The sequence below is a fragment of the Streptopelia decaocto genome, assembly GCF_964273445.1.
Source record: "Streptopelia decaocto genome assembly, chromosome: 6".
Taxonomy (NCBI): domain Eukaryota; kingdom Metazoa; phylum Chordata; class Aves; order Columbiformes; family Columbidae; genus Streptopelia; species Streptopelia decaocto.
This window is the reverse complement of record NC_138660.1, coordinates 7,099,367-7,124,336: the sequence shown is the minus strand read 5'-3', so window position 1 is coordinate 7,124,336 and position 24,970 is coordinate 7,099,367. Positions and strand designations below refer to the sequence as shown.

The 24,970-nt window shown below is 44.3% G+C and overlaps 2 protein-coding genes across 2 annotated transcripts; one reads left to right on the top strand and one right to left on the bottom strand.

Annotated features, from left to right (window-relative positions):
• Window positions 1-5,665: 5,665 nt before the first annotated feature.
• Window positions 5,666-9,810, top strand: TMEM207 (transmembrane protein 207; the record flags this gene model as incomplete). The annotated part of the gene is made up of 5 exons (XM_082055591.1): window positions 5,666-5,740; window positions 7,625-7,662; window positions 8,069-8,113; window positions 8,561-8,703; window positions 9,662-9,810. 5 exons carry the CDS (start codon window positions 5,666-5,668, stop codon window positions 9,808-9,810), a joined length of 450 nt encoding a protein of 149 aa, XP_081911717.1.
• A 7,913-nt stretch (window positions 9,811-17,723) lies between these two features.
• CLDN16 (claudin 16) lies at window positions 17,724-24,704 on the bottom strand (the record flags this gene model as incomplete). The annotated part of the gene is made up of 5 exons (XM_082055057.1): window positions 17,724-17,863; window positions 18,186-18,377; window positions 19,388-19,552; window positions 19,814-19,916; window positions 24,591-24,704. The coding sequence occupies 5 exons, from the start codon at window positions 24,702-24,704 to the stop codon at window positions 17,724-17,726; spliced, it is 714 nt and encodes a 237-aa protein (XP_081911183.1).
• Window positions 24,705-24,970: the final 266 nt, after the last annotated feature.

Sequence of the window (24,970 nt, the reverse complement as noted above, 5' to 3'; positions counted from 1 at the left end):
ATGTACATGTGCCTGTGCCCATGTGGCTCCTCTTGCAGAGCTAACCAGCCGCTGGACCGTGGGGTTTATTGGTGGAGTAGCACATGTGCCAGCTGATAATGACCAGCAGTGTGATGTATTTCAGCCTTCATTACTAAGTGGTTCTGTCTGGAAAATTTACTCAAAAATGTGTTTCAGGATGTGCCAGATATTCTTATGCTAATTTCTCAGTCAAAATCTCCCATGTGGTGTCCAATGTGATATCAGTACTCAAAGGCAGGGGAAAATGAAGCCTCTATCTGCTTTCAAGCAATTTATTCTCCTTTTGTCTTTTTACATCCAGCAGCTAAGTAAATTACAGGGATTAAGATACAAAAGACATTTAGTTTTTTAACTGTAATTTCTTAGCTTCTGGCATCAGAGTAACAAAAAAAAATGAGAAATTAAGAAAAATAATTAAACCGCAAATATAACTTATAATAACTAAAATACAAACACAATTTTAACTGATTAAAAGTAAGAGGACCTGTTTGAACACAAAGAAACAGCAGCAGGCTTCAGGATTCAAGTAGCTGTAATCAGCTTCAATTTCACGTTAAAAAAACAAAGGGGAAAATTTCTGCTGGTGATTACTTTGACTGTATTTCTGGTATGTTTCATTTTTCTCTTTATTCAAGCTGCTTTTAATTTTATCAGCTTCATCCCTAATTCTCCTTTTTTGTTCCTGAAGTCTGGAGGGTTATCCAGCCCTTTGAACTGATTTCTGACATGCTCTGTGGGGGGCACAGTGTCTGTCTGGAGAGCTTGTGAGATGAAAGGTCTCTTACACTCTTTTTCCAGGTGGCCTGTAATACACGTAAGTTTGTGGCTATGTGAGAAGTCAGTGACAGAGATGGGAATTATTTCAGGTTCCAGTGTCCATGCTAGAAATAAGACAAGCCAAACTACCATTTATTCCTCAGGTGAAGTAGATCTTAAAATGCAATTCTGAGTTCTGAATTGTCCCATAAAACCAAACAATTACTTTATTTAAAATTCAAATTATTTTAAAAAAAACCTTAACTTAGAGGAGGGAAAAAACCCCATCAAACCACTTTTCTAAATTATTTCTGTTTCCCTTTGCCTCACCACAACACAGCTCTCTGTAAAACACTTCACACTGATTTTTGGTTTTAATGGTGAAAGCCTGGTCAGTTCTAGAGTTGTTGGCATATGCAGAATGTTTGCTGGACAGGTGCACTTCTCAAAGCTGCTTCCCTCTGAATTCCAGAGCAAGAAAGCCCCTGCTTAAATCCTTTTGTGTATGCTCAATACTTCAGTTGTTGCAGTATTTATTTCAGGTGTTCATTGTAGGGTTGGAATAGGGGTGTTTGGACAATTCGTAGCAGTTTCCCACAACAGTTCAGTGAACTTTATACTTTGGATAGTTTTAAAGTTTTGACTTTCTATGAGTGTGTGATTTGAGGACCACCTATGTGTTGAAGAAAGTTCTCAGTCTGGGATATGCACACAGGTATAGGAAAAATCCCTTTTACAAATAACTAACCTAAAAGGAGATTCCTTTTCCTTTAGCTTTCTGCCAGGCAGAAAGCTTCACTGACCACATTCTCTGCTGGATTTTCCCTACTGATACACAAAGACAAACAAAAGGGCTCTCTGGATCATCTGAAACAACAGAGGTAGCTGCAGTTGCCTCAGATCTGAGGGTGACCTGCAAAGCCTTGCTCCTGGGGAGGATGCAGCGGAACAAAGTCATCCTTGTTTGCACTCATTTAAATCAGTGCCCGAAGTCTTTCCTTTCTGTGCAGCACGTCCCCCGCACAGGCTCACAAAGGGTTGTATTCATGAGTGATCAGCAACTAGTTATAATCCTTTTGAAAGACAACAGGCTGTGCCAGCTCTACTGAGTTAAAGAATCCATCCTTCCTTGCTCATGCAAGCCCTGGACTGTATTGGCTGACTCCTGTACATATGGATGGGTTTTTGAGGGTCTAAGGATGAACTGGGGTGGTTTCCATGGGGTTGGGAAAGGACTCCCTGGGTCAGCAAATCCTGTTGAAGTGGTTACATCCTCTGTAGGAGCTCAATGACTTCTGTCATGGAAGCCATTTGGTTTTGTGCCCACGCTCCTCCCACAGACAAGCTGTTGCGCAACCTCACTGCTCCGGATGGGGCGAACTTTCTTTGCATTTCCAGTCTCAGTTTATTCATGGCCAGTTTGCTACCATTTGTTCCTATGCCAGCACTGGCTATTAGCTTAAATAGCTCTCCCTGGCGCTGGATTTATTCATCTCAGTGTGTTTGTTGGGAGCAAGCAGCTCCTTGCAGCTCTTGTTTCATGAAGATGAGACCGAAGCTGCTTTAGTTCTTTTGTTGCAAAGATGCAATGCTCAATCCTCAGTCCTCCCTATTACCCTGCTCTTCTTTTGGGTTAGACTGAATTTACCTGCCCTGAATCTTCCCAGGACAGTTGAGGAGGGATGATAACAGCCTGCCAGGGTCTAGATGCTGAGGATGTAAAGCCTGAGCCAGCCACAGAGGTAAAGTTGAGTAGAGAGAGGAGAGATCCCAGCAGACTTGGGCTGGAGGAAAAATGGATTGTAGTGGTGATGTGAAAATACTGTGACATAAAAAAGCCAACACATACTTAATTAACTCTTGTCAGTGATCTTTAATGTGGAGTGCATGGCTGCCCTGCCTTTCCTTGTCTCCCACATCACATCCCTGTGCATTCTTCATCCTGTCTCATGTCCTTCCCTGTGTTTGTCTCACCACCCCTCCTGCCAATGTCATTCCTTGATTTCTTTCTGGAAAAGTCTTTCACAGTCCCGTTCTGGACTGTCCTGGGAGGCTGGTCAGAGCTTAACAAGGTGATTGCTTTCCCAAAAGTCACCCCCAGCAGCTGCCAAGTGCTCTGAAGGCAGCAAAGAAAGAGATTTAGACAGGTTAAAACTGTTAGCTGTGCTTATGAGCTGTCAGGGTCTCTATATAGGTTCCTGTTTGGAGTGAATTCCTTCCCACTCTCACCAAAATCCAGAGGTCCCCTGAAATTTTGACTCAAACCAAAAGCCTGCCTGAAAATTATTGTATGACAATCAAGCAAGCAAAGGCCATCACTTCTAGCATACATATGTACAAGAATGAGCTCAATTTCTGAAACCTTGGTCCTGTCAGACCTGACGAGTTAAATCAGTTTCTCCCAAATTCCTCCTGTCTCCCAGCCTTGCACCCACTCTCATGAAACCCAGCAAGAGGCAGCCCCCCGTGGAGGTGGTTTCTGTGGCAACTCTAAAAGTCACCCTTTGGATGATCCTAGAACTGCACATCTTCTTCCCATCAAAAAGACCAGGCACTTTAAGCAAAGAGATAATGGACAATCATAAATTGCTGTATGTTGCAATAGTCCCTGTTGCTGCCTGGGAAATGCATTTGTCACCTAGCAACGACATAAGGTGATGAGGAAATAACAGATTTTTAATCTAATGGCCATGAGTTAACATCTATCACAGAGCAGCCTCCAAATTCCACTGATGAGGTAGATATAATTGATTGAGGAGACAAGAGATACCAAACTTTTAATCAGTAAGTGGATGAGGAGGAGGAAGCAGGGGCTACGTTTCCTGTATGTATACATGTATGTGTGTATCTTCATAGAGGGAATGACAAAAACTCGAGAAAAATCCCTCGGACTAGAGATAACCCTCAGACATGGGGCTACCCAGAAGCTGAGTCTCGATATTGCAAAACCCTGAGGGCAGCAGTGTGGTGGTAGATAGAGAGCAGGCAGGAGGGGCTGCAGCTCACCGTGCGTTTCAGTGCAGAGCACCTTTGGGCTTTCAGTGTCATGTCCTGGCTGGCTTAGAGCAGTTGCTGGGGCTCTATGATATTCATGTATTCAAGCTGCTCAGCAAATTGCAGACACGGAGAATTTTCTTGCTGAAGCAGCAGCTTTTTTCTGTATCAGAATTGCCAGTCAAGCAAAAGACAGGGCTGTTTGTAGACCCCTCTTAGCCAACTCTCTCTACTCTTGACTTCGTTACTGAGAATACAGGGACAGGTTTCACAAATTGCCCCCACCTCTTGAAACCTCTGTATGGGACCAGCCAGTAGAAAACATCAAAGTTTGTCTTTAGGACAGCAAACTGAACAGTGGCAGAATTCAGTTCTTCCCCTTTTCTTCTAGATATAGACCCAGAACAGGTGCTATGTATTATTTTTCTATACCAGGAGCTCATTGTGGCACCTGACCCCCAAAATACTGGGAATGATCCATTCAGCAGCTCTAAATGGGAAGTACCCTGGGTGATGGCAAGAGGAAAATAATTGTGAGAGGAAGAAATCTGAAATTAGTTTATTGATGGATGATCTCTTTGAAGCCTGCAATTGTAAGTCACAAGGTTCCTGGGAAGGCTGTGCTCATTTTTATACTGCAGGAGCTTTTTCTTTTAAGAAAACAGCTAAGAAATTGGTTTGGTAATTTATTCTCGAACAAAAGAAAAGGATTGTTCTGGACCAGGACACCAACATGTTCAGACCATTTATATTGTGTAGCACATGCACTTAGCAACTTTATTAGAGATGCTTTCTCAGAGGGCGTCACCTCAGAGGCTTGCCTTTAATTAGCAGTGATCTGAAAGTAAACATTTGAGAACTCTAGGGTTTGGACTGGGTTTATGCCAAACTTTATCAATAAATAACAAACCTGGGTTGAGTATGTGTATCACAGCTGGTTAGACTTCTTGACCTTTTAGATGAAACAAAGCCACAGAGGTATACCTTAAGAACAGCTTAGTTTTGTCAATAATTACTGAAGTAATGGCATGATAACATAATGCTTAACTTCTGGAGTGACAGCTAAACATATTCATGGCAACACCCTTTGTGTTAAATCTGGGAGAACTGAAGTTAATGGTGCGTTTCAGCCACAGGCTGTAAGCTTCAATAACAATCTATTACTGACTGCCAAACAAACTGGGATCATCTGTTCTGTGGTGATCAAAGCTACGGTGCAAACCACCTTCCAACCCTTTTTAACGACGTCATGTGGATTTATCCATTAGGATCAAATTGGTCCTTGTATTGTGCAATGAAACCACTGGGGATGTGTGTTTTTTCAGATGTATTTTCCTAGCAAACCAACCGCTGGCAGCTGTGTAAGAGCAGCAGAGGTGCCAGTGGTGGTTGTCTCAGGCTGGGAAGGGTTTGCCTCATCCTTGGTCCGTGTTTGAAATCATAGGCACAGTGCATGGAAGATGTTTGTAGGTCACACTGCTTTTCCTGTAATACCAGAACTGCAGCTGAAGGCAGCATGTAATGAAAGCATAGCCTCAGAATATGGTCTTCAATGAACCTTTATTTGTAGCAGGTCCTGTTAAATGCAGCCATGAGTTAATAAGGAACTAAGATTCAGCAACAGGAATTTGTGAACAGCTATGAAAATACCAAAACAACTGCAAGGTGCTGACCTTAAACTAGTGTTCCTTTAACTTTCAGCAGCTGTTTGAGTGTGTCCATGCAAACCCAAATTCATTCCCTGGCTAACAGTAATTTCTGAAGCACGGGAAGCCATTGGGTAACGTACCCTCTGGCTTAAGGCGCAATGTGCAGAGTAGTTTTAAAAGCTTCAAATTACTGAGGGTAAAATACTGCTGCAAACAAAGCTCTTCCCATGTTTCTCCTGCTAGTGATGCAGAGACCTGGAGCTTTGTGTTTCATTTCATGGATCACAGGAACTGGAGTTCTGTGTTTAACCTTCTCGCAGGTAACCAAACCCCTCACTGGGACCAGGCTGATTTTACGGATTTTGTGGGGGGAAGATTTCAACTTTTATAGAATTTAGTTTTTGGCCCCTTTTAATTTTTTTTTTAATAATTTTTTAAGGACATGATAAATTTGGGAAAGATTTAACATTTGCAACAATTCCAATTAATGCAGGGAAAAAAATGAATGCTGTGATCTTTTACTCTATGGCTTTTGAAATGGAAGAGCATGAGTCTTCAGCAGCAAGGGTGGGTGTTTGTCTATATTGATAGATTACCGCCTCAGAGCAGATGCACTTTGCTGCAGTTTAAGTATGCTAAGGTAGCTCTGTGGAGGTAAATTGAAGTATGATAAAAGAGAATCCAGAGGTTGTCATTCAGCCACAAAGAATATTCATGGTACACGTAATCACAGCAATTGGCTGTCTGGCTTTTACCTGTTATTCTAATAATCAGTTGAAGTGCAAAAAACTAAAATATTCTGCTGCAGGGTGGATGTGTGACATGGCAAATTAGCTTGTTTTAAAAGGGTAAGTCTGGAAGAGTTGAAGCTTCTATATTTTGCTCTATTCCTCATTTGGGTTTCAGCTGCTCATGAAATTTCATAGATAAGGTTTTATATGAAAGGCTTATTATACCTAAAGACCTCTGGTGAAACCTAGGGACTGAATAGCAGTGTTTGGCTTTGACAGTGTGTGCACAGGATCATGATCAGATTATGACATGTTATAGAGATTTGTGAGGTGATTTCTTGCTCTTTACAGTGACACAAACTTTGCACAATAAAATCCTTACAAGGAAGTCCTGTTAATTAGAGATGTAAGATGAAATCCCTCAATTATATATATTTGATACAAATTTATAATACAGAACAGAGCTTTCCACTTTGACTCAAAGTCAGAAATCTATATTTGATACAAATTTATAATACAGAACAGAGCTTTCCACTTTGACTCAAAGTCAGAAATCTCTACATGTTTTGCATATATGCAGAAGGAAACCCAAAGTAATTATTTACAAATTACGTTCTAATAGTTTTCTTCAAGAAATAAATCTAAATTATTCCACCTTGCTCATTCTGCTTCCCAGTGTTATTGCAATTCTATATTTGATCTGAAGTTTTTTGTAGTAAATTCGGGCAAGTGTTACAACACGCCTAATGCGAGTTAAACAAAAATTGTATTGAATTTGATTCAATCACACTGACTAACCACTCCAGTTACTTTTTGCCCACGTAATCTGAAACTGAGGCTAGGATCAACAAGGCTTACAAAAATAAACTTGCTTGAGCAGAGAGTAGAAAATATACCTGAAAAACAAGTTTCGGGTTCACATATTTGCAATACCTGAAATCTGACTCTGGAAAAGATGCACCACTACTATCCAAACAAGGAAAATGCTGGGTAGGGCACACATCTGAACAAAACAGCTCAAATTTACAGCTACATTCACAATTAGCTACTGTAAAATAAGCTACCAAAGAAGAATTTGATCACAGGAGATTTTCAGCAGACATTTCTGAATAGTAAAGCCCAGTTCCGTAAACAAGTGCTTGTGTGTCCTTGCTCTCATCTTTCACTCTTTCACATCAAAAGAAATGCTTTCCCTTTGGCCTACCTTTCATCTGCAAACTATTGAATTTGTTGAGCTCTCTGCGAGGTTATCCACTGGTTTCGATACGGACTAGCTGAGACCTGAGACACGCGGAGGCAAGAGCTCAGCCCTGTGCTCTCTGGGGAGAGCTCTGGTTTTCATCCCTGCAGGAGCCAGCACCTGTAAGGCTCTTCCTCTCTGACTTCCCACTCTAAGATCAGTAATTATACTGGTAAATTATATATAAAAAACAGAACACATATCTGTCCTCTCTGATTTACATGTGTTTTCAGTTAGCAGATTCAGAGTTGGACTGTGAGCTTGGCAAGAGGTGAGTGTGCTTTCTGTTTTCTCTCCCCTGGCTGCTCCCACCTTGGGCACTTTCGGGGATTCTGTGCTCCTGCGCAGCACACTGGTACGGCAGGTGAATAAGGCTTCCAGGAAACAGCCTTTTCGTTTTTCTTCCAAAAGAGGAATGGGAGGCTGGCAATCCTTTAAATTTTCAGCAAAAACATTGGTGCTGGATGCCAGTATTCAAAGACAAACCACTTGCATGCTGTTTTGTGCATCATCTGTTCCCACCTACATAGAGAAACTTCTTGTTCCCTTGATGGAGGAAAACTTCTCAGTGCTCTACTCGCTGATAATCCTTTTTTTCCATGTTGGTAGATGCGTATTGGAGCTGTTTTGGTCCCCTCATGATGGACTGAAAGTTCCTTTTATTTTTCCCTTGTTAGGTGCATTGGGCAGAGTGATGAGAACTTTAGCAGCTGGTATGTGTGGTAAGTTTCAGATCTGTTTTAGAGGGGAAAAACTGACATATAATATTCTTTGATAGATATATAGAGAGAAAGGCATTAAGAGAGACTGATAGCTAGAGAGCATTGCTCCTGGGCTGTCCCTGTGTTCTGTCTTTACTGACTAATGGGAATCATTTATCCATATAGTCCTCACTGTACATTGACAACTGAGCTGGGTAAAACCGATGGATGATGCTGGGGAGAAACACTTGAATTTCCAGCCAGGACTCGGTGCTGAGTGCTCAGCACTGAGACACTGTTTTCTGGGGACTTTGATCCTGTCCAACACACTGATGGTGAAACTGCAACATTTAATGGCTATTTGCAAAAGATGTTAATGAATATGTTAATTTGAAGACATGCAGCCATCTGTCGGTGCTGCCCGCAGATGGTGACGGTACTGTTCCTCTCCCTCTGCCTCTGCCTCAGGTTCCTGATGTTGTTTTTCCTGGCCTTGCTCCTGTCCTGCGGGATCTGCTGCTGCCTGCAGTGCTGGCTGAAGCGGCGGAGCTGCCTCCCTCCCCGGCGCACCCTGGCCGTCTTTGCACTCGGCAGCTCGGATGCTTTTTGTGGTTAGTCCTCTCCCTACCTGCTGCAAGATCTCACTGGCCCCGGTGACCTTCCTGTGGCCCACCCATAGCCCAGTAAAAGGTGGCCAGGCTTGAGTGGGAGCCTGGTTGCATCTGGGTGATGTGTTTCTGGTGAGCAGTGGGGTTCCTGATCAAACATCCTGAGGAGATGTTCAGACCATGGACTGGAGGGCTTAAGCAAGCCACATCCACTTTTCCCCAGCTGTACCTTCAGGTGAACTCAGTGCTGTCCCTGTGTGTCCCAAAGGGGGCTTGGCCACCCTAATACTGGTGGTGTGTAGGAGCTTCTCCTTGGTTCTGGGGCACTCAGCTACCTGACATACTCATCCACAGGCAATGCCTGAGGTCAGGCAGCCTGTTCCAACACATGAACTGAATTTCTCATCAGGCAAGACTGCACTGGTCTGCTTTAGCCACCCCAGCAGGCAGCTTGACTGACTGATACACCCTGGGGTCTGTCAAAAAGTTGTCTTGGTGGGTGCTGTTCATTGTGGTAGACACCGTCAGCATTCCCTCAGGAGAACCCAGGCTTTTGAGGACTGAGATATAATGACTGTGTATAGCAGCCAGCACTGACCTGGAGTATTGCAGCATCAGCAGGCTGGGCCAGACAACAGTCCCTCCAAGAGGAATGAAGTTAATTTTGTCATTGGACTAAGCCCTTCCCAGAGGAGGTATTACCTGCTTTCTGGGTGGTCATGAACAGTGTCTCCACAGGGAGGACCCAACCCAAACCAACCCTTATTCTTCTGTTCTCACTTCTTGTATAGTATCTGGGGTTTATGGTGAGAGGCTTTGTCATGTTATCCTTCAAAAATTACATCCATACCTTTCTTGTTTCCAAGTGGTTTGGCAGCTCCTCCCAGACTCATCCCTCTCACCCCCATATTTGCTTCTCACACCTCTTTGCTGTACGGTTACAGCTTTGCTTCTTCCCCAGCAAGTGAAGCGCCTCAGTGCCCGTTGTCTGCATCTCCGAGACCCTGCATGACTGCAGAGATGTCCTCTTCTCCTGCCTCACAGTTCAGCCTCGGGGGAACTGACTTGCCTCCATCCTATGAGGATATTATGAAGGAAAACAAGCTCTAGACACCACATGTTGGCTTTCTGCAATTCCACTTGATTCATCAGAGATCTTCTGTTATGCGACAGTAGTGTAAGGGCAAATCAACCCTTTCCACAGGTTGGCCGAGAGACTGAAAAGCAGAACGTATTTCATCTGAACCTAAAAGGGAAGACAGATCCAACAGAATAAATGCCAAAAGTACGTGTTGAATCTGTCACAGGAGCTCAGCCTGACATTTTGATAGGGCTCTGGATTTCAAGAAACTCCCTCAAAGATTTGTCTGTATTCGGGGTTTCTGGCTCAGTCTCCAGATTTATCTCTTCAGGCTGCTCAAGATGGTGCAACCCAGTGTGTTTTAGGAGTGAATGTTGATAAATTACTTGGTAGTTACTTCTCAAACTTAGGCTGCCTCCTTCACTCGGCACAGTGCCAACAAACACCCTCTGGCAAAGTCATGTTGTTCTAATTCATTGTAATGCAATCATGCCACTCTGCGATGAAGGATCGTTTGCCACATTTGAAATATTTAGCACAGTATATCAGATTTGTCTAGTGCAAAAGGCAGCAAATTTATGACCAGAGAAGGGAAAGCAAGAGATGGGGATTATATAGGGAGTAGCAGCAGGAGCTGGTTAACAGCACAAAAAAGTGAGTTTATCTGAGCTGTTCTTAGTTTCATAGTGACTATCCCCAGCTATGCTGGCCATAACCCTGCAGACCTGTGGGCTCCAAATGGCCCAGGACCCATATGACATGAATTAGGGAGCTAGGCATTTGGTGCTTAGCTACAGAAATTTGTTAGGATAAAGGATGTAATTTTCTTTGATGTAACCACTGCAGACAGATGGAAAGATACTTCAAGAAACCATCCAGTCTGCTGTATACCCGAGCAGGATCAGCTCTACCTAAGGCTGTTCCTAGGAGGTATTAGCCTGTGTAGCTCTCAAATTTCTGAGAAAAGATGCCAAATTCCTCCATAGCTGAATTCCAAGTGAAAGCAAAGATTTCCTTTGTCTGTCATGGGCAGGTCACTGAAGGTGGGATTCAGCCTGCCTGACCTGTCTACTGCTGATCTCTCAGAGGTGAGGGCTGGGGGCTGCAGAAGGAAGATATCACACCTAGTACTGGGCACCACATGCCCATGGAGCCACCAGCTCCCGAAGTGGGTAGCTGGGTCCATCTTAAGTACCCTAAAAGATTAATGGAAGCCCACAGCCTGCCTCATGGAGCAGCTTCCCACCCGCAGATTGGGGTTAGTACCAGCTCCCCTGATCAGGAAGGAAACTCGGAAGATAAATTCACTAAAGGTTATGAAGTGTTCACATATTCTCATAATGAGGCTATACAAGTACCTTTGCTAGATAAAGAATTATAGCATATTTTGAGAGACAAATTCTCTGCCAGCACCACTACAAATTATCTCCATAAAATCTTATTTTAGAAGCAGCTTTAATGTTTGACTCTTGTGTGAAAGGAAATAAATGATACTGTTGCAAAATGAATGTTTGTGACAGCAGGCTAAAGTATTACAGGGTTTATTAATAGGGAAAATTAGCAAGTACAGACTCAGCCAGTGGAGAAATCAAGCCATTCCTGAGTGTCCTTATACTGGCTGAACTTAGTGAGAACTGCAGGTAATCAACACCTCTCAGGGTCAGACCTCTTATATACATAACTGCTTCCACTACTCAACCCCTTCAACTTATGCCCTGAAGCATGAGATTTCATTATGTTTGTCACTTCAGCTTGTGTAGCCTGCTAGTGGGCATTAAATCAGCCATCGCTTCCTTCCCACCTACACACTGCGTTTGCTTTAGTGACCCCTTCGTGGAAGTGAACTCCACAGGTTGTCTGCGTTATATGCTGCATAAAACATTACCATCTCCTGCTTATTAATTGCTTGTCTCTGAATAAATTGCTGCCTTTAATTTCATTGAATGTCACCTTCTAATCAGATGGCTGGAGAGGCTAACAAACAAGGACTGCTCTGGTTTCAGTGCCTCCATCACTCTACATCCCTATTTCACAAGGTCCAGTAAGCAGAATTCATTATCAAGGTGGTAAATCCTTCCCCAGCCACCCAACAGAGGGCAAGCGAGGCTTTTGGCAACACACCCAGGAGGCTGCTGCTCCTGCAGAAACATTTGTGGGAAAAGGTTTGTATTGCTGCACTACCAGTGTGCATTCAGCTTCATGTTTGAAGTGCTTTAATAATTCACAAAAGGAACAAAATTATTCCATCAAAATTGCACCAACTAGTTTATAGTAAAGCAAGCTAGTGGCTATCACAAAATGAGGCTCCAGCTGGAGTCACCAGTGTGGGATAACCTGTGTCCTGTGGTACTTGTGCCATGTGACAGGAGCCACGGGCACTTCCAAAAACTTCCAGGGTTGCTTGGGGCTGGGGTGGGCATAGACTAACCTTGCTGCTGGTTTGGGGTGGGGAAGGACAGCATCCTGAGAGGGGGATCAGCCATCATTGCCCTGGTCCTTCATTTCCTGACCATCAAAATGGAGAAAAAAAATCAGTTGCTTCTACAGATATATTTGGGATGACTCCACTGACCTACCTTTGCCTGCAAAAGCTGCTTCTCCCAGGTGCTCCAGCCAAACCGGCAAGGTTTCTCCAGACCTGTGTTCGATTCCTACAAAAGCAGAGATTTTACCTGGTATCTGATGCTTTTGTAAGCACTCAGCCTTTAATGATGGCAGTTAATGCAGTTTGGGTGATGTTCCCAGAGTTACAAGGAAAGATGAGCCATTCCTATATAGTTCTATCACTTTAGGAATTAGGTCTGCTTTGGAAAAGCACTTGTTCTGTTGTGACTCTCTGGCTGCCACATCCTCTGGCTTCTGACTTTAAGAAGAAATGGCAAACTGCTCTAGAAAAACACAGAAAACACTAGAAGGCAGATGTATTTCTGGGAGAACTTGTTTTCAGTAAGCCTTGAGAGGGAGAAATGGGAGCAATGCAGAGGAGCTAATTGCTTGGTGACCATCTGGAAGTGAAAAACAAAGGGGACCTGGTGAGGCACACTGCTGGACTTTCACCTCTGCAAATCAAGAGCTGAATAATAAAGTCATAAACTGGCTTTCAGGCAAAACAGAGCAAAACCAAAGGCAGCTGAGTCATAAAAGGGCTACCAGGAGGGTTGCACGCAAAGATGTGAAAATAACAGAAATGCTCATTAATCTGTTGGGGTTTTTTTAATAATCATTTGAAGACTCTGGATTATGGGTTAAAGGCTTTTGTGCAGGGTCGAGGATGGGGCCAGGGACAGATGCTCGTTCTCTTCGGGTCACTAGATGGCACAAGTCTGGCTCTTTCCGTTCTCGCTCAAAGACAACTTACAGCAGGGACCCAATAGCTATAGGGAGAAAACTGTCCTCTGCATCCTGTAACAGTGCTTGGACAGAATATTTTGGTCATTAATTTCTTGCCCACAATATTTAACAGATGTAGAAGAGGAAACCGTGGGTGTCCAGCCCCAGCTGAGAGAGAAAAGCTCAGTTTCTTGGTGGAGTTTTGTTTTTCTCTCTTTGGAAGTTTACAAAATGACCAGAAGTCAAGTGTCTGAACTGGGGATAAAGTCTGCTTTCGCAAGGGCTGGTGTGTGTTCTTCCAGGAGAGCAGTGATTCCCTTCAGGGGAGTCAGAGCAGGACACCTGGCAAAGCACCTTTGTAGGCAAAACTTGGATGAGGGTTAGAGAAACACGATGCTGAAAGGCAACTGCATTTATTATATCTCACAAATGTTACAATATGTAAGGAAAACAGAATTCTGAAGTAACATTCTTATCTACTAAAAAGAATTGTTCAGATCTACTGAATTCACACAAAAATCACATTACAACATGTGAAAAGGAGGGAAATCCATATTTTGGAAAATATTCATGCAGCTGCAGTAGGAGATAATCTAGTTCACAAGGTCACAGTAAGAGTGCATCCTAATTAGAGCCGAAGTTACCAAGAGTCCTTATGAACAAGGCTGACTGAAGTAGTAAGAGGACAAAACATTGCACACAGAAAAGGACAACCACTGCAGATGTTCTTGTTTTATTCTCTTTCTCACTTGCGCATATCAAAATGGGAAATCAATACCTATCTGTAAGGCATGAAATCAACTTAGCAAAGAGCTTACCAACAAGACTTTGTTATTTTTCACAACCTATAACCAGCCAGAGCCCTGACAGGCTGCACCGAGCTGTGTGCTGTCAGTGGAGAGGGCAATGAGGAGCCCCAAGTTCAAGGTGACACCATGGGACAGGTACAGCAGGGAGAAAACCTGGGAGTCGAAGGTCTCAAGTAAGTCCCCGACCCTGCCTGTACCCTGGGAAATGAAACAATGAGACTCAGGTGCCCAAACATACAAAAATATTCCTTGGAAGCCGGTGGAAGTCTAGAGAAGGCTAAAAAGCTGTTGGCACTGGAGGATTAAATGTTGGGCCTCTGCTGGAAATTGCATTTGAGCAAGGAGCCTTGGTAAGCCATTAATGGCCATCAGGAAGGCAGAGTCAGTCTACTGTCATATCCAGCAAGATGCTGCTGAATGGCATGTAGTTAGGTATTAAGGAAGTACCTTATTATCTGAGCTCGCCTACAATGTCTTTAGCCTTAGGGGCTGGTGGTGATTTTGGAAGAAAAAATAAGTCCTGTGTACTTTCTAGGAGGTTTCTCGCTAATGAATAAACAACCAAACTACGATTTGCATCGAGACATGGTAATGAGTTAATGAGGAGTAAATACTATAGTCATGAAATGAAAGTCAGAATTAAATCAAACAGTGATTTAACAATTAAATATTAACAACTGATCAAAGCATCAGATAGACTGTCAGCAGGATTTGAATAATGAAGCAATGCAGCATTGGACTGGTCATTACAAAACATTAACCCAGCAAACCTGGCTGTGACCTTTTCCTAGTCCTCTTGTGCAGGAAATGGATAGATTCTTAAAAGCTATAGTAGAGTGTGGCTAAAACAGAAACATGGTTAAAGAATTAACCCATATCCTACAGAGATATTGAAGAAAGAAAGGCTCTCAAGTGTTCGTGCAGCATTCTTTCTATACGTGTACATTTAAGGATGATGAGTTAAGGTAGTATTTGGGGTATGTGTGTGCTTTATTTGTGTATCCCCAGGGGGAACATGGGGCTGGAGGGACTAATGAGAGCAGTCCTCTATATTCACCCCTCACCAGGGCATACATGTTTAATCCCAAAGTCTCCACTGAGCTGCTACTTGGCGTGATCCATGAGTTGCAAGTCACAAAACAACTCCCACCATCTCAAAACAAGCTGAAGACTGTGAGGACAAAGGCTCAGAAGCCTACTCAAATACAGTATACTCCAGAAAAATGAGAAATCAATGATCTGAAATCTGCGATGGCACCTGCATTAGCAGGTGACCCCAGACTATTTCTCCTCAGCTAAACAAGAAATAAATCTTCCCAGCCAGAGATAATCTTTGTGGTTCTGAAAAAGCTATAGAAAACTGCAACAAGAGGCTGGTGGGTGTTCCTGAGTGTTAGTGGGGAGGGTTAATGCATTGCCTGCATAGTCTGGGAAGGATTTGACTCAGGATTTTGGTCCAAGTGATGATGTCTTTGCTCAGTACCTCCTCCTGAGAAGCGTCTCTGAACTGGGTGAATTGGGCTGGGGCAGCCTGCAGCACTGGGGGTCCTTTCTCCCTCGGGGAGGTTGTGAGAGCATTTGCCTCTCTGAGGAGGAGCAGGGACGTGAGCATTAGAGCAGGTGCTGAGCACAGCTCTGCCTCTGCAGTGGGTTCACCCTCCCTCATGTCCCTGCATGTTCCAGCATGTCCCTGAAGGAGCAGAGGTACAGCCCAGGAACCAGACCCAAAACTGAAATGTCCTCAGAGCTTCCCTGCCCAGGCGCAGCATGCCAGTGCCAGCTCTTCTGCCCCCAAAGCCCCACAGCAAATACATGCTTCTGAGGGGACTGTGAAAAAGTTTTTTAAAAACACAAACAAACACAAAGACAAAACAAACAAACAAAAAAACAACCAAACAAAACAACAACAAAAGCCACTGGATGCAGCTTCCTGCAGTAACAGGCAGAAATTCCTGTCACCTCCAGATCTCTTTGTGCATTCTTGGAATAATCCATGAATTCATCACATCGCTCATAACTCTTGTACTCCTTGTCTCTCAGGACTTAGCAAAAAAGCCTCCATCACTTCTCCTACTGTGTTTACATCTGTTCATTATAGCTCATCTGCTGGCAATAAGTTGATTTCAGTTTGGCTAACATAAATGCCTGTCAACCAAAGCAGCATGAAGCCTGCAGGCACGAAACCTCCCTCTCCTGGGCAGCAGCGCTGCCATGAAGGCTCTTGCTGAGGCGGTTGTGTTGTGGTCTGAGCCTTGTGGAGGTGCTTGAGCCCGCAGAAAAGCCATATGGACCCGCTGTTGTCCCGTCTGTCCCAGGGCCTGAGTGTTATTTGATTAGGAGCCATGGCAGGATTTGGGTTATGTTTTAGCACTGCTGATCAGTTCTGTGCTGGAGAACAAGATGCTGCTTCCAGGATAATCTGTTAGAGGACTTAGGCCCTCGTCTTCCATCATAGCGGCTATTAGAAGTGCTCTTTGGGACACAACCCACTCCATTCACAGTCATCCCACCTCCCTCTTGCCCTCGTAACAGAAGGCTTCACTTCATGTTGCCTGGAAGGAGAAAGAGAGTTTCTCCATCCAGTCTCCTCACCAAGCAGTCAGTGGAGGAAGCCAATCTCCGGTGTGCCTAGGTACCCACAGCTGTGCACAGCCTCCTGAGACTCCACTGTTGTTTCTCCACTGTCCCTGAGCAAGTATATCTCTGTGCTGAGAGCCTTTTCTCAGCCCCTGATGCCCATGATGTGGTGCTCATGGTAGAAAGGACTGGATTTGGGCAACTCCTACCAATCCTCAGAAAACTGTGTCTCCGCTTCTCTTCCCATTAAGAGCATGGAAGAGCTTTTGCATCCATTCTAAGGGAATATGTTAAACCACACTGGTTGTTTTTTTCACCCACTCTAGACATGGCTGATGTTTTAGCCTCATCCAGCCTATGGCAGCCTGGATTGCAGCAGGGGACAGCAGTCCTGAACTGGATTTAAATATCTTTAGGTAGAAATGGGACAATAGATTTTACTATCATTTTTCCTAGTTTCTAGTTGGCATAGACGTGTTGTCATGCCAAAGATCAGACCTTGGATCTTCACTCACTTTGTCCAGGCAAAATTTTTACTAAGCAGAAAAAAGCTGGCAATTTCCAGCCATCAGTGAGTCTAGGATATCTGTAATGTACATTTTACCACTTACTGAGAAGACTGCATTTTGCAGGGAAGAATGCATCTGAATTTGCAGTGTTTTCTCAGTGCAGAGGCTGGTGGGCCAAAGAGAGGGCCAGGCATTTAACACAGCTCTTTATCTTCTGCTGAATTCTCCAGCAGCCTGTAAGAGGAGCAGACTCCCATGCTGAGTGCACAGGGTCCAGGTGTTAGCCTGATGATCAGTCCCTCTCTCTGCCTGTATTTTCTGCTTCATGCATTCTGTCGACACATTGCCAGACACAGAACAAATCCATCTTACAGTTTGCAAATCTTCATGCAGAACACTGAGGTCTGGTCCAGGAGCGGCTGATTTATCTCACTCATACTGATAGTGTTGAACCAAATGCTGAAAGAGTTCGTGTTGGTTATTTCAGTCCGTGCTTACACAAGCAGCCTCAGTGCTCAAGACAGCAGGAATCCCTAAAGCAAGATCTCAGAGATTACTTTCGTGAAGGAAGTTTTTTTAAACTCTAGTAGTACAAACATAGCATAATGTACATCCTTGAAATTTAACTTTGCATCTGTACTACAACCACAGGATGTTGGGTCTCTGCAATCCACTACAAATAGAAGCAGAATTATTTCTGGAGCACTCACTTCCTTCTCACACTCTTGTGTCCACTGCATACATTTTGGCAGTAGCTGTTTGAGAAGATGGCAAATGTACATTTGTTACGATTGTCTCAGCTGAGGAATAGCCTTTCCTCAAGGAGTAGGCAGAGTGGAATCTTCCAGAGCTGGTCTCTGTGAGACACAGGGAGAGAAACAGGATCTACTAATGAGTGCTTGGTGATTTACAGCTGCATAGCCTTGAAATGCAAAGAAAGCAGCACTCCAAGGTATGACATAACACATTTTACGTCACACTTATACCTCAGCTCCCACCTGAAGACCTTGATGTGCTTTTTAGAGCTGCTGAAATAACACTAAAGATATTGCTACTGCGGATGTGCAACCATCCTGAAGGATGTCCCTGAAGGACTTGCCCCACCCTGTGTGCCCGAAGCACACCCCAAGCAATGGCTCTGTCTCTGAACTGTGTTTCAACCCTACCACAGTTCCTCACCTCTGAAGAGATGCATGCAGCAGGTGAGCAGGGCCCCAGATAAGAAACAGCCGAGTGACCCCGCCATGCCGAGCCAGCATGACCAGCCAAACTTGTACTGGATGCCCAGGAACACGTTGTGGAAGACCAGAGAGGAGCGCTCCACATAGACGTCAATGGCGTACCACACCGAGCCGGTAATGCCCGGGAGACCTGCAGGGCAGGAGGGAGGTTTCACAGAGTTCCCAGGTGGGTCACGAGGAGATCACAAACATAAAATCTGGAGTTATAAACTGCTGGTTTGCCCCTGTTCATTCTCAGCCCAGTCACTTTGGTGGGTCCACCCTGGCTCTCACTAATACGAGCACTGTTGGGCAGAGGCTGTGCCCCACGGCTTGGCACTCGGGTTTCTGCATTAAAAGGCAGAAAGCTCTGTGCTTCTCAGCTCATTTATCAATTTATTTCAAAGTTACTTCAAGAATTTAATTTGACTTTCAGAACTTTGACAGCGTTTTTCAGGTAAACTTTGGGTGGCGAATGGAGGATATTTAAAAGAACCTCTCAAATTCTGTTACATGTGCTCCCAGTAGCCGGGGTGAGTTACATGTTAAATCTGCTTGTGCTGAAGCAGAGGTAGATGCTCGATATTGGCATAAAGTCAAATGAAATTACTCAGTACCTAGTTAGCAGTCTATTTATTCTTGTATGTAAAATTCTCCCGGTGGCTGTAACAGCAAAGCACCTCAGTCAGCTGGTTATTTATCACCTAGGAGGTACATTTGTGTTATTATCCTTTTATTAGAGATCGGCTGCAGAGATTTCAGGCTAAGTGACTTGCCTAAGGTCACATAATCTGTGGCAGAGCCAGGAACCAAACTAGAATGCCAGGACTTTCTAGTCCTTCAGCAATTAGGTCTCTTTGCCCTATCAATAACACTGACTTCTTCACAGTAAAATAGCAGTAAATGGAAGTCAGTCAACTCAGAGTAAAGTCACCTGGCCAATACATGAAATGAAAACAGATAAACTCAACTATGTGCTGTTAGGGGAAGGCAGTAAATAGAGAAAGCTATATTGCACAAATAAACCAAGTAAAGATCCTTCCCCCATGTTTACCCTCTGGAAAATCACCAATTCCTCTCCCCAAAATAAGAGAAGCTTTTAAAGCTTTCCCTTGTTTGCTGAAGGGTGTCCTGCAGGGTGGGGACACAGCAGAGAAATACCTGCAATGAGCAACATAACTCCAGACACCAGGCAGATGCGCAGCTTGATGAGCGGCTCATCAGGAAGGAATTTCACACAGTCCAGCCCCAGGATGAGGAAGAGAAATCCAAATCCTGCCAGGATATCTGCTGTGATCATCATGGCTCGGGTCAGCACCAGCTTCACTGCAGGACAAAAGCAGATTGCTCTAGTGCACAAGGAATGGAAATGTGGGTGGGTAATGGGGTCAGATCCCATGGGAACATTTTATTTCTGGGATGAAGCTCTCTCCAGCTTCCCCTAGGAGTAATACCTCACTGAGAAAAGAAACATGGCTCTAACATGTATGTGCACCAAATTCTCTGTCATGGGGTAGGAATTATGCTTTTCTTGTCTATGCTCAGGTGTCCCCACCACTTGGAGAAACATCCTTGATTCTTACATACCAGGGTGCTCGGCGTAGATGGAGTCGTACTCATCACAAGTTTGGATCCCATCAAAAACGTTTGTGACACATTCCCACCACAGTCCACGGCATTTTGTACTCACCTGTGGGTTGAGAAGAGAAAAAAAGACTGTAAGTTAATATTTCCAACAACATAGTGGATGGTGGACTAGACCGTTCAACAGAAATCCTGATCCAGTTATGTCTATGGAAAACTGGAGCTTATTAGCTTGAAGAAGAAAAAAAGCAGCCAGATGGAGAAAAAGGACAATGTTTCCTGTGTCCCTTCTAGTGGTTTTAAAATAGAGCCAAAGAAATTCAGACTAGACATTAGGAAAAAATCCCTTCTTACTGGTAAGCATAAAAATTCTGGAGGAAATTTCTGGGAGGACCTGAGGCGTGGCTGAGGGAAAGATCGAAGAGCAGGTTTGATCACTCCTTGCCAAATGCTTGTCTAGGCTGAGCTGGGCAGGGCCATGGACCAGATGACCTGAAACTTTGATGTCCATGCTCTTTTTACGCCATCTGAGAAGGAGCAGCTCAGAGGGGAGCGTGACTGATGGGGCAGGCATTACACAGGAGCCAGGCACCCGCATGGGAGGTGTCCGCGGCGTGGTAGAGGAGTCCTTTGCTGCGGAGCAGAGGTGTGGATGTGAGCCCCTCTCCAGACGCATGTGGGAGCTGCCCCCAAATGACTCAGCTGTAAACACTGGCTGGAAAATGAGAGGCAGCCGGTGCTGATCCTGGCCCCGGGGCTCCCGGTGTCCTCCCAGCTATGGGACCACGCGTGCCTGAGCCACAGTCATCGCTGAGACATCCAGGCTTGGACAGACCTTGCAGTAGCATCACGGCTAATTGCCTTCCTTGTCCTGAAGGTGTAGATACCATTCCCAGCCCAGCCATCCATAAATCACTTTAATATGGGAGGTATTTTCATTACTGATGCAAATATGGCAACAAGCACCTCTAAAACATTCCTGGAATTGCTCATACAAGGAGTGGAGTTAATGTCAGTGCAGCTTTGGACTCCAGCCGGCCCCACTGCTGCCAGCAACACCCGCTGCAGCTAATGGAAGGAGAAACTCTCATGGGGAATGGGTTTCACACCGGGGAAGGGGACCGAGCTTGCTTGAATGACACAACAACTTGATTTTTCTTGCACTGTGTAAATCACAAAGCAGATAATAACATATCTCAGCCTCTTAATAAAGTCTCATTCAGGATGTATTGAAGTCGGTAGCCAACTGCAATATTGCCTCCACAATACAATGTCTAAGGCAAACTGTACGGCTTCTCTGTGATACTGTACTGTGGATTAAAAGTGGGTAAAAATGACTTGCTACTTTAGACTGGCAAAAACTATATTATTTATGTTTAAATGAAAACAATCTTCTGCTTTGTGAAAATGAAAACTACTTATAATTTGTCAGAATTTTGTGGCAGGTTTAATGAAAAATATGACCAAAAAATTAGAAGCAATGCTGGAAAAACCTGATTTCACTGTTTCTGTGTTTTTCAAGAGAACAATGTCAAGTGAAACAATTTGCCATGTTTATATTGGACAAAAGTTTTTACCATGGCCCTCTTAATCCAGCTGCGACTCCCGTCTTAACTCACCACTGTTTAGGTTGTGCTTAAAATCAGCATGTTTTTATTAGATTACATTTTATTCTTCTTGTATTTATACCATTTCATGCTCCTCTCAAAACACCGTAGGCTTATTCATACTACCCTGTATTCAGCTAACACTCCCAGTTAATTCCTCATTTGCTCTCATTAGTATTGTTTTTCAATCTTACAAGCAGCATTTTCATCTAAATTACTTATAAAGAGACTAACAGGATTCCAGGCTTTGTTAGCCTACAAGCAAAACAGAGGTCTTAAGGTGCCACAGTTGTGATCACAGTCTAGCTCATGAAACAACTCCCTTCCCAGACTAGAATAAAACTTAATAAATGTTTTCTGTTTCTCAGGATGTTTCAATTGTCACCTACTCGTGCTAGCACTGAACACAGGCAGGAGCAGGGATCAACCCATCTCTGTGCAGCACGTGCTCATCCAGGAATAAATTTATCACTGCCTGGTGCTGGAAGGATGGGAATAGATGTCGGAGGGGGAACCTCTGGCTGGCCTGAGCCACGGCTGAGTGATTCTGTTATCTGCCTCTTAACCTTCTTGGCCATCCCTTGCTGCCCACTGCTCTGTACACTGTTTGTCCTTCTGGTTGTTAATCTGCTCCCAAACTACACTTGGACATCTGCCCTTGTACAGACAGCACAGACCCTCAGGCACACAGGAACTCTCTGCTGTAAACAGGAGTGGGGTCAGGGCTGAGGCATCTTGTGGACATGGAGGGGGCATGGATTTCTCCATCCCATGGCAGGACCCATGCACCATGTTGGTAGCACTAACGCCATATCGTCTCTTTCCCCCTATAGCAAGTCTGCTCCAGCTTCCCTGGGCCCAAGGACTCCTCCCAGGAGCTAAAGAGCCACGGCCAAACTCCTCATCTCTCACTTTTGTTATGAAACACGTTGCGACAACCTGCTTTCCCTAACACAAGTATGCATGTAAAATGCAAACTGTGTAATGACTGTAATATGCATAATTATATCCTATGCATAATGTATAATTAATATTTAAATAATTCTAATGCAAAAAATTACAGAACAAGCATACACATCCTCTTCTGTGGAAAGCACAGAAGACAAACATGTGAGAGATGTTAGTCACAGTGTTTTACTGCACTGTATAAAGGTGACAATACACAATGATTACAAGCCCAGCACAAGAGTAAAACAGGCAGCGTTTAACAGTAGTGGTAATTTTTTAATCTGCCTGCAACAGGAAGGGACTGCGTACACAATACAGTGCTTGATGAGAAGCAGATTATGGGCTTTTTTCCAGCACAAACTGCGGCAAAAATTGACCCAGGCTTATCTTGATGCTCACACAGAGTGCACCAGCTTAGACCACTTTCTGTGTTGCTGTAACCTTGCTGTTTCTGAATGCTGGCTGGGACACTGCAGCCCCTCTGGAGGCGGCTGCTCCCGACACTCCCTGACCTCTTTCTCCTGGGCTGCTCCTTTGCAGCAAGACCACAGTGACAGCTCCATCCTCCCCAGCTGCTGGGGGCCAGGGTCAAAGCTGGGTGGTTTCTATCCTGAAGGATTGGAGTTCCTTTCTCCTGAAGTCAAAGTTGCCTGAATTACCCTTTTTCCAGCTGAAAACAGAAGTCATTGTGGACTCCACACTTTTCTGGCCATGGATAGTTCACCTGCATTCCCCTATTTAGAGAGGCAGTGAGTCATTAGGACCATTAAAGAGATCAGTCCGTCAGGTATTAAGGCTGGGGGCATTTTTCTCCATTATTTAGTATTCACACTCAGACCAGGAATGTGAGAGTAGTGGTGACTAATAACCAGCCTGGGTGTTAATGGAGCATTTTGTGACAGCCCAGCACAGGTGCCTTTCTGCCAAGAAGACAAGGTTACATGGCCTCAGGGTAAAGAACTGAATCTCTCCTGGACTCACTTTGCTCAAGATTTGGGTTCCTCTCTTCTGTTTTTCTTGGAAACGATGCCACAATCTGGGATCCATTTGGCTTTTCTTAGACAATTCACATCCTCCTGAAATGAATCTGAAATATCTCCTAAATTAATCTGATAAATGAAGAGTGATATCCCAGCCAGCAGCAGTGGGTGCACACTCTTTTCTCTGCTAAGAGGCTCACGGAACAGACACACTGACCATCAGCAACCTCACCACATTGGATCTATGACCACCTTGGCACCTCCAACCAACTTCCAGTGTGGGACCTGCAATCAGATTGTCAGAATTTCTTTTGGCATAGGGAAGAAAGGTATTTTTCTGGTAATCAGTTTAATCTTTCTTTTCTCAGATAATTAATCACTTGATGTGATGCTGCTAAATGTTGCATTGCCATCACTGAGTACAGAAGAGCTCTTCAGGTTTCCTACGCTGGATAGCAGACAGAAAGTTTTCTGCTGATATATTCAGACAAACTCTGTCTTGCAAGCTGTTTCACCTTCACTGCATAAAGTATCCAGTTTGCCAGGAAACAGATTCCGACACTCTGGACCTGCAGCCCTTAAATGTACAGAAAGTGCTTATTGTTCTGGGGAAAAAAAAAATACAAACTTGCAGGAGAATTAGTGATGGTTTGGGGTCTGGCATCTCAAGAGCACACCCTGCATGTAAGGGGCATTCGTCTCCCTTGTTTCCAATTTACTTTTGCCGATACCTTTCTCTAACATGAGGGTGCTATTGTCTGCACAAGTTCAAGAACATATTTTTGAGTGCTGGATCTGAGACCAGTCCCCATGCTCCCCATAACTTTCTGCTAGCCCTATAGTTCAATGGCTGTTAAGAAAAATACTTGAAAGGCACAAGTGTACACATGGGACTTTTCCACAAAGAAGTCTGATCTACAGAATTAGAAACATCTGCAAAATATCCGCGAAAGATGGAGATGCATGATAACAGTACTCAAGTTTGTGCATATTTAAATCTAGAGCCTGTAGACCTTTCTTGAACTTACTAAATGAGAGCAAAGTCTGGATAATAGTCTGGCAGAGAATTGCACAAAATACTACTTTTTCCCTTCACTTGCCAGAGGAATTAATTTCATTTTCATCCACTTTTGTCCAGCACAACAGGGAAAAAGTCCATGAGAGTGGAGCAATGATATCGGGAACCAAAACTCTCTCTAGCACACACTTGTTTTGGTGATCAGGCTCTCCTCACCCCAGCCTTACCTCCAGGGAATCATCAGCGTTCACCATCCAGCAGTCTGTCCAGGTAGATACTATCAAAAACCCAGTAGAGAGAAAAGCGAAAAAGCAGCCCACATACTGGAGGAAAAACCTCATGCCAGCAGGTGCTCAGCACATCCAGGGGGGTGAGAAAAACAGTGCCCAGCCCTTGTTCTTAAAGCTGCGTTGGAGGCAGAGCCTCAGTGTCCCAGGTCACCACCACCCTCTTCCCGTGGCCATGAACAGTGGGACGTTCTCACTTCTGCAGATGCCACCTGTTAATGACGGTCACAGGGGCAGCGCTCAGCTGTGATGGGGACGGGAGGAGGGTGAGCGCCCACGGGAGCTGCTGCAGCCAATCCGCCCGGCACAGTTAAAGTTCT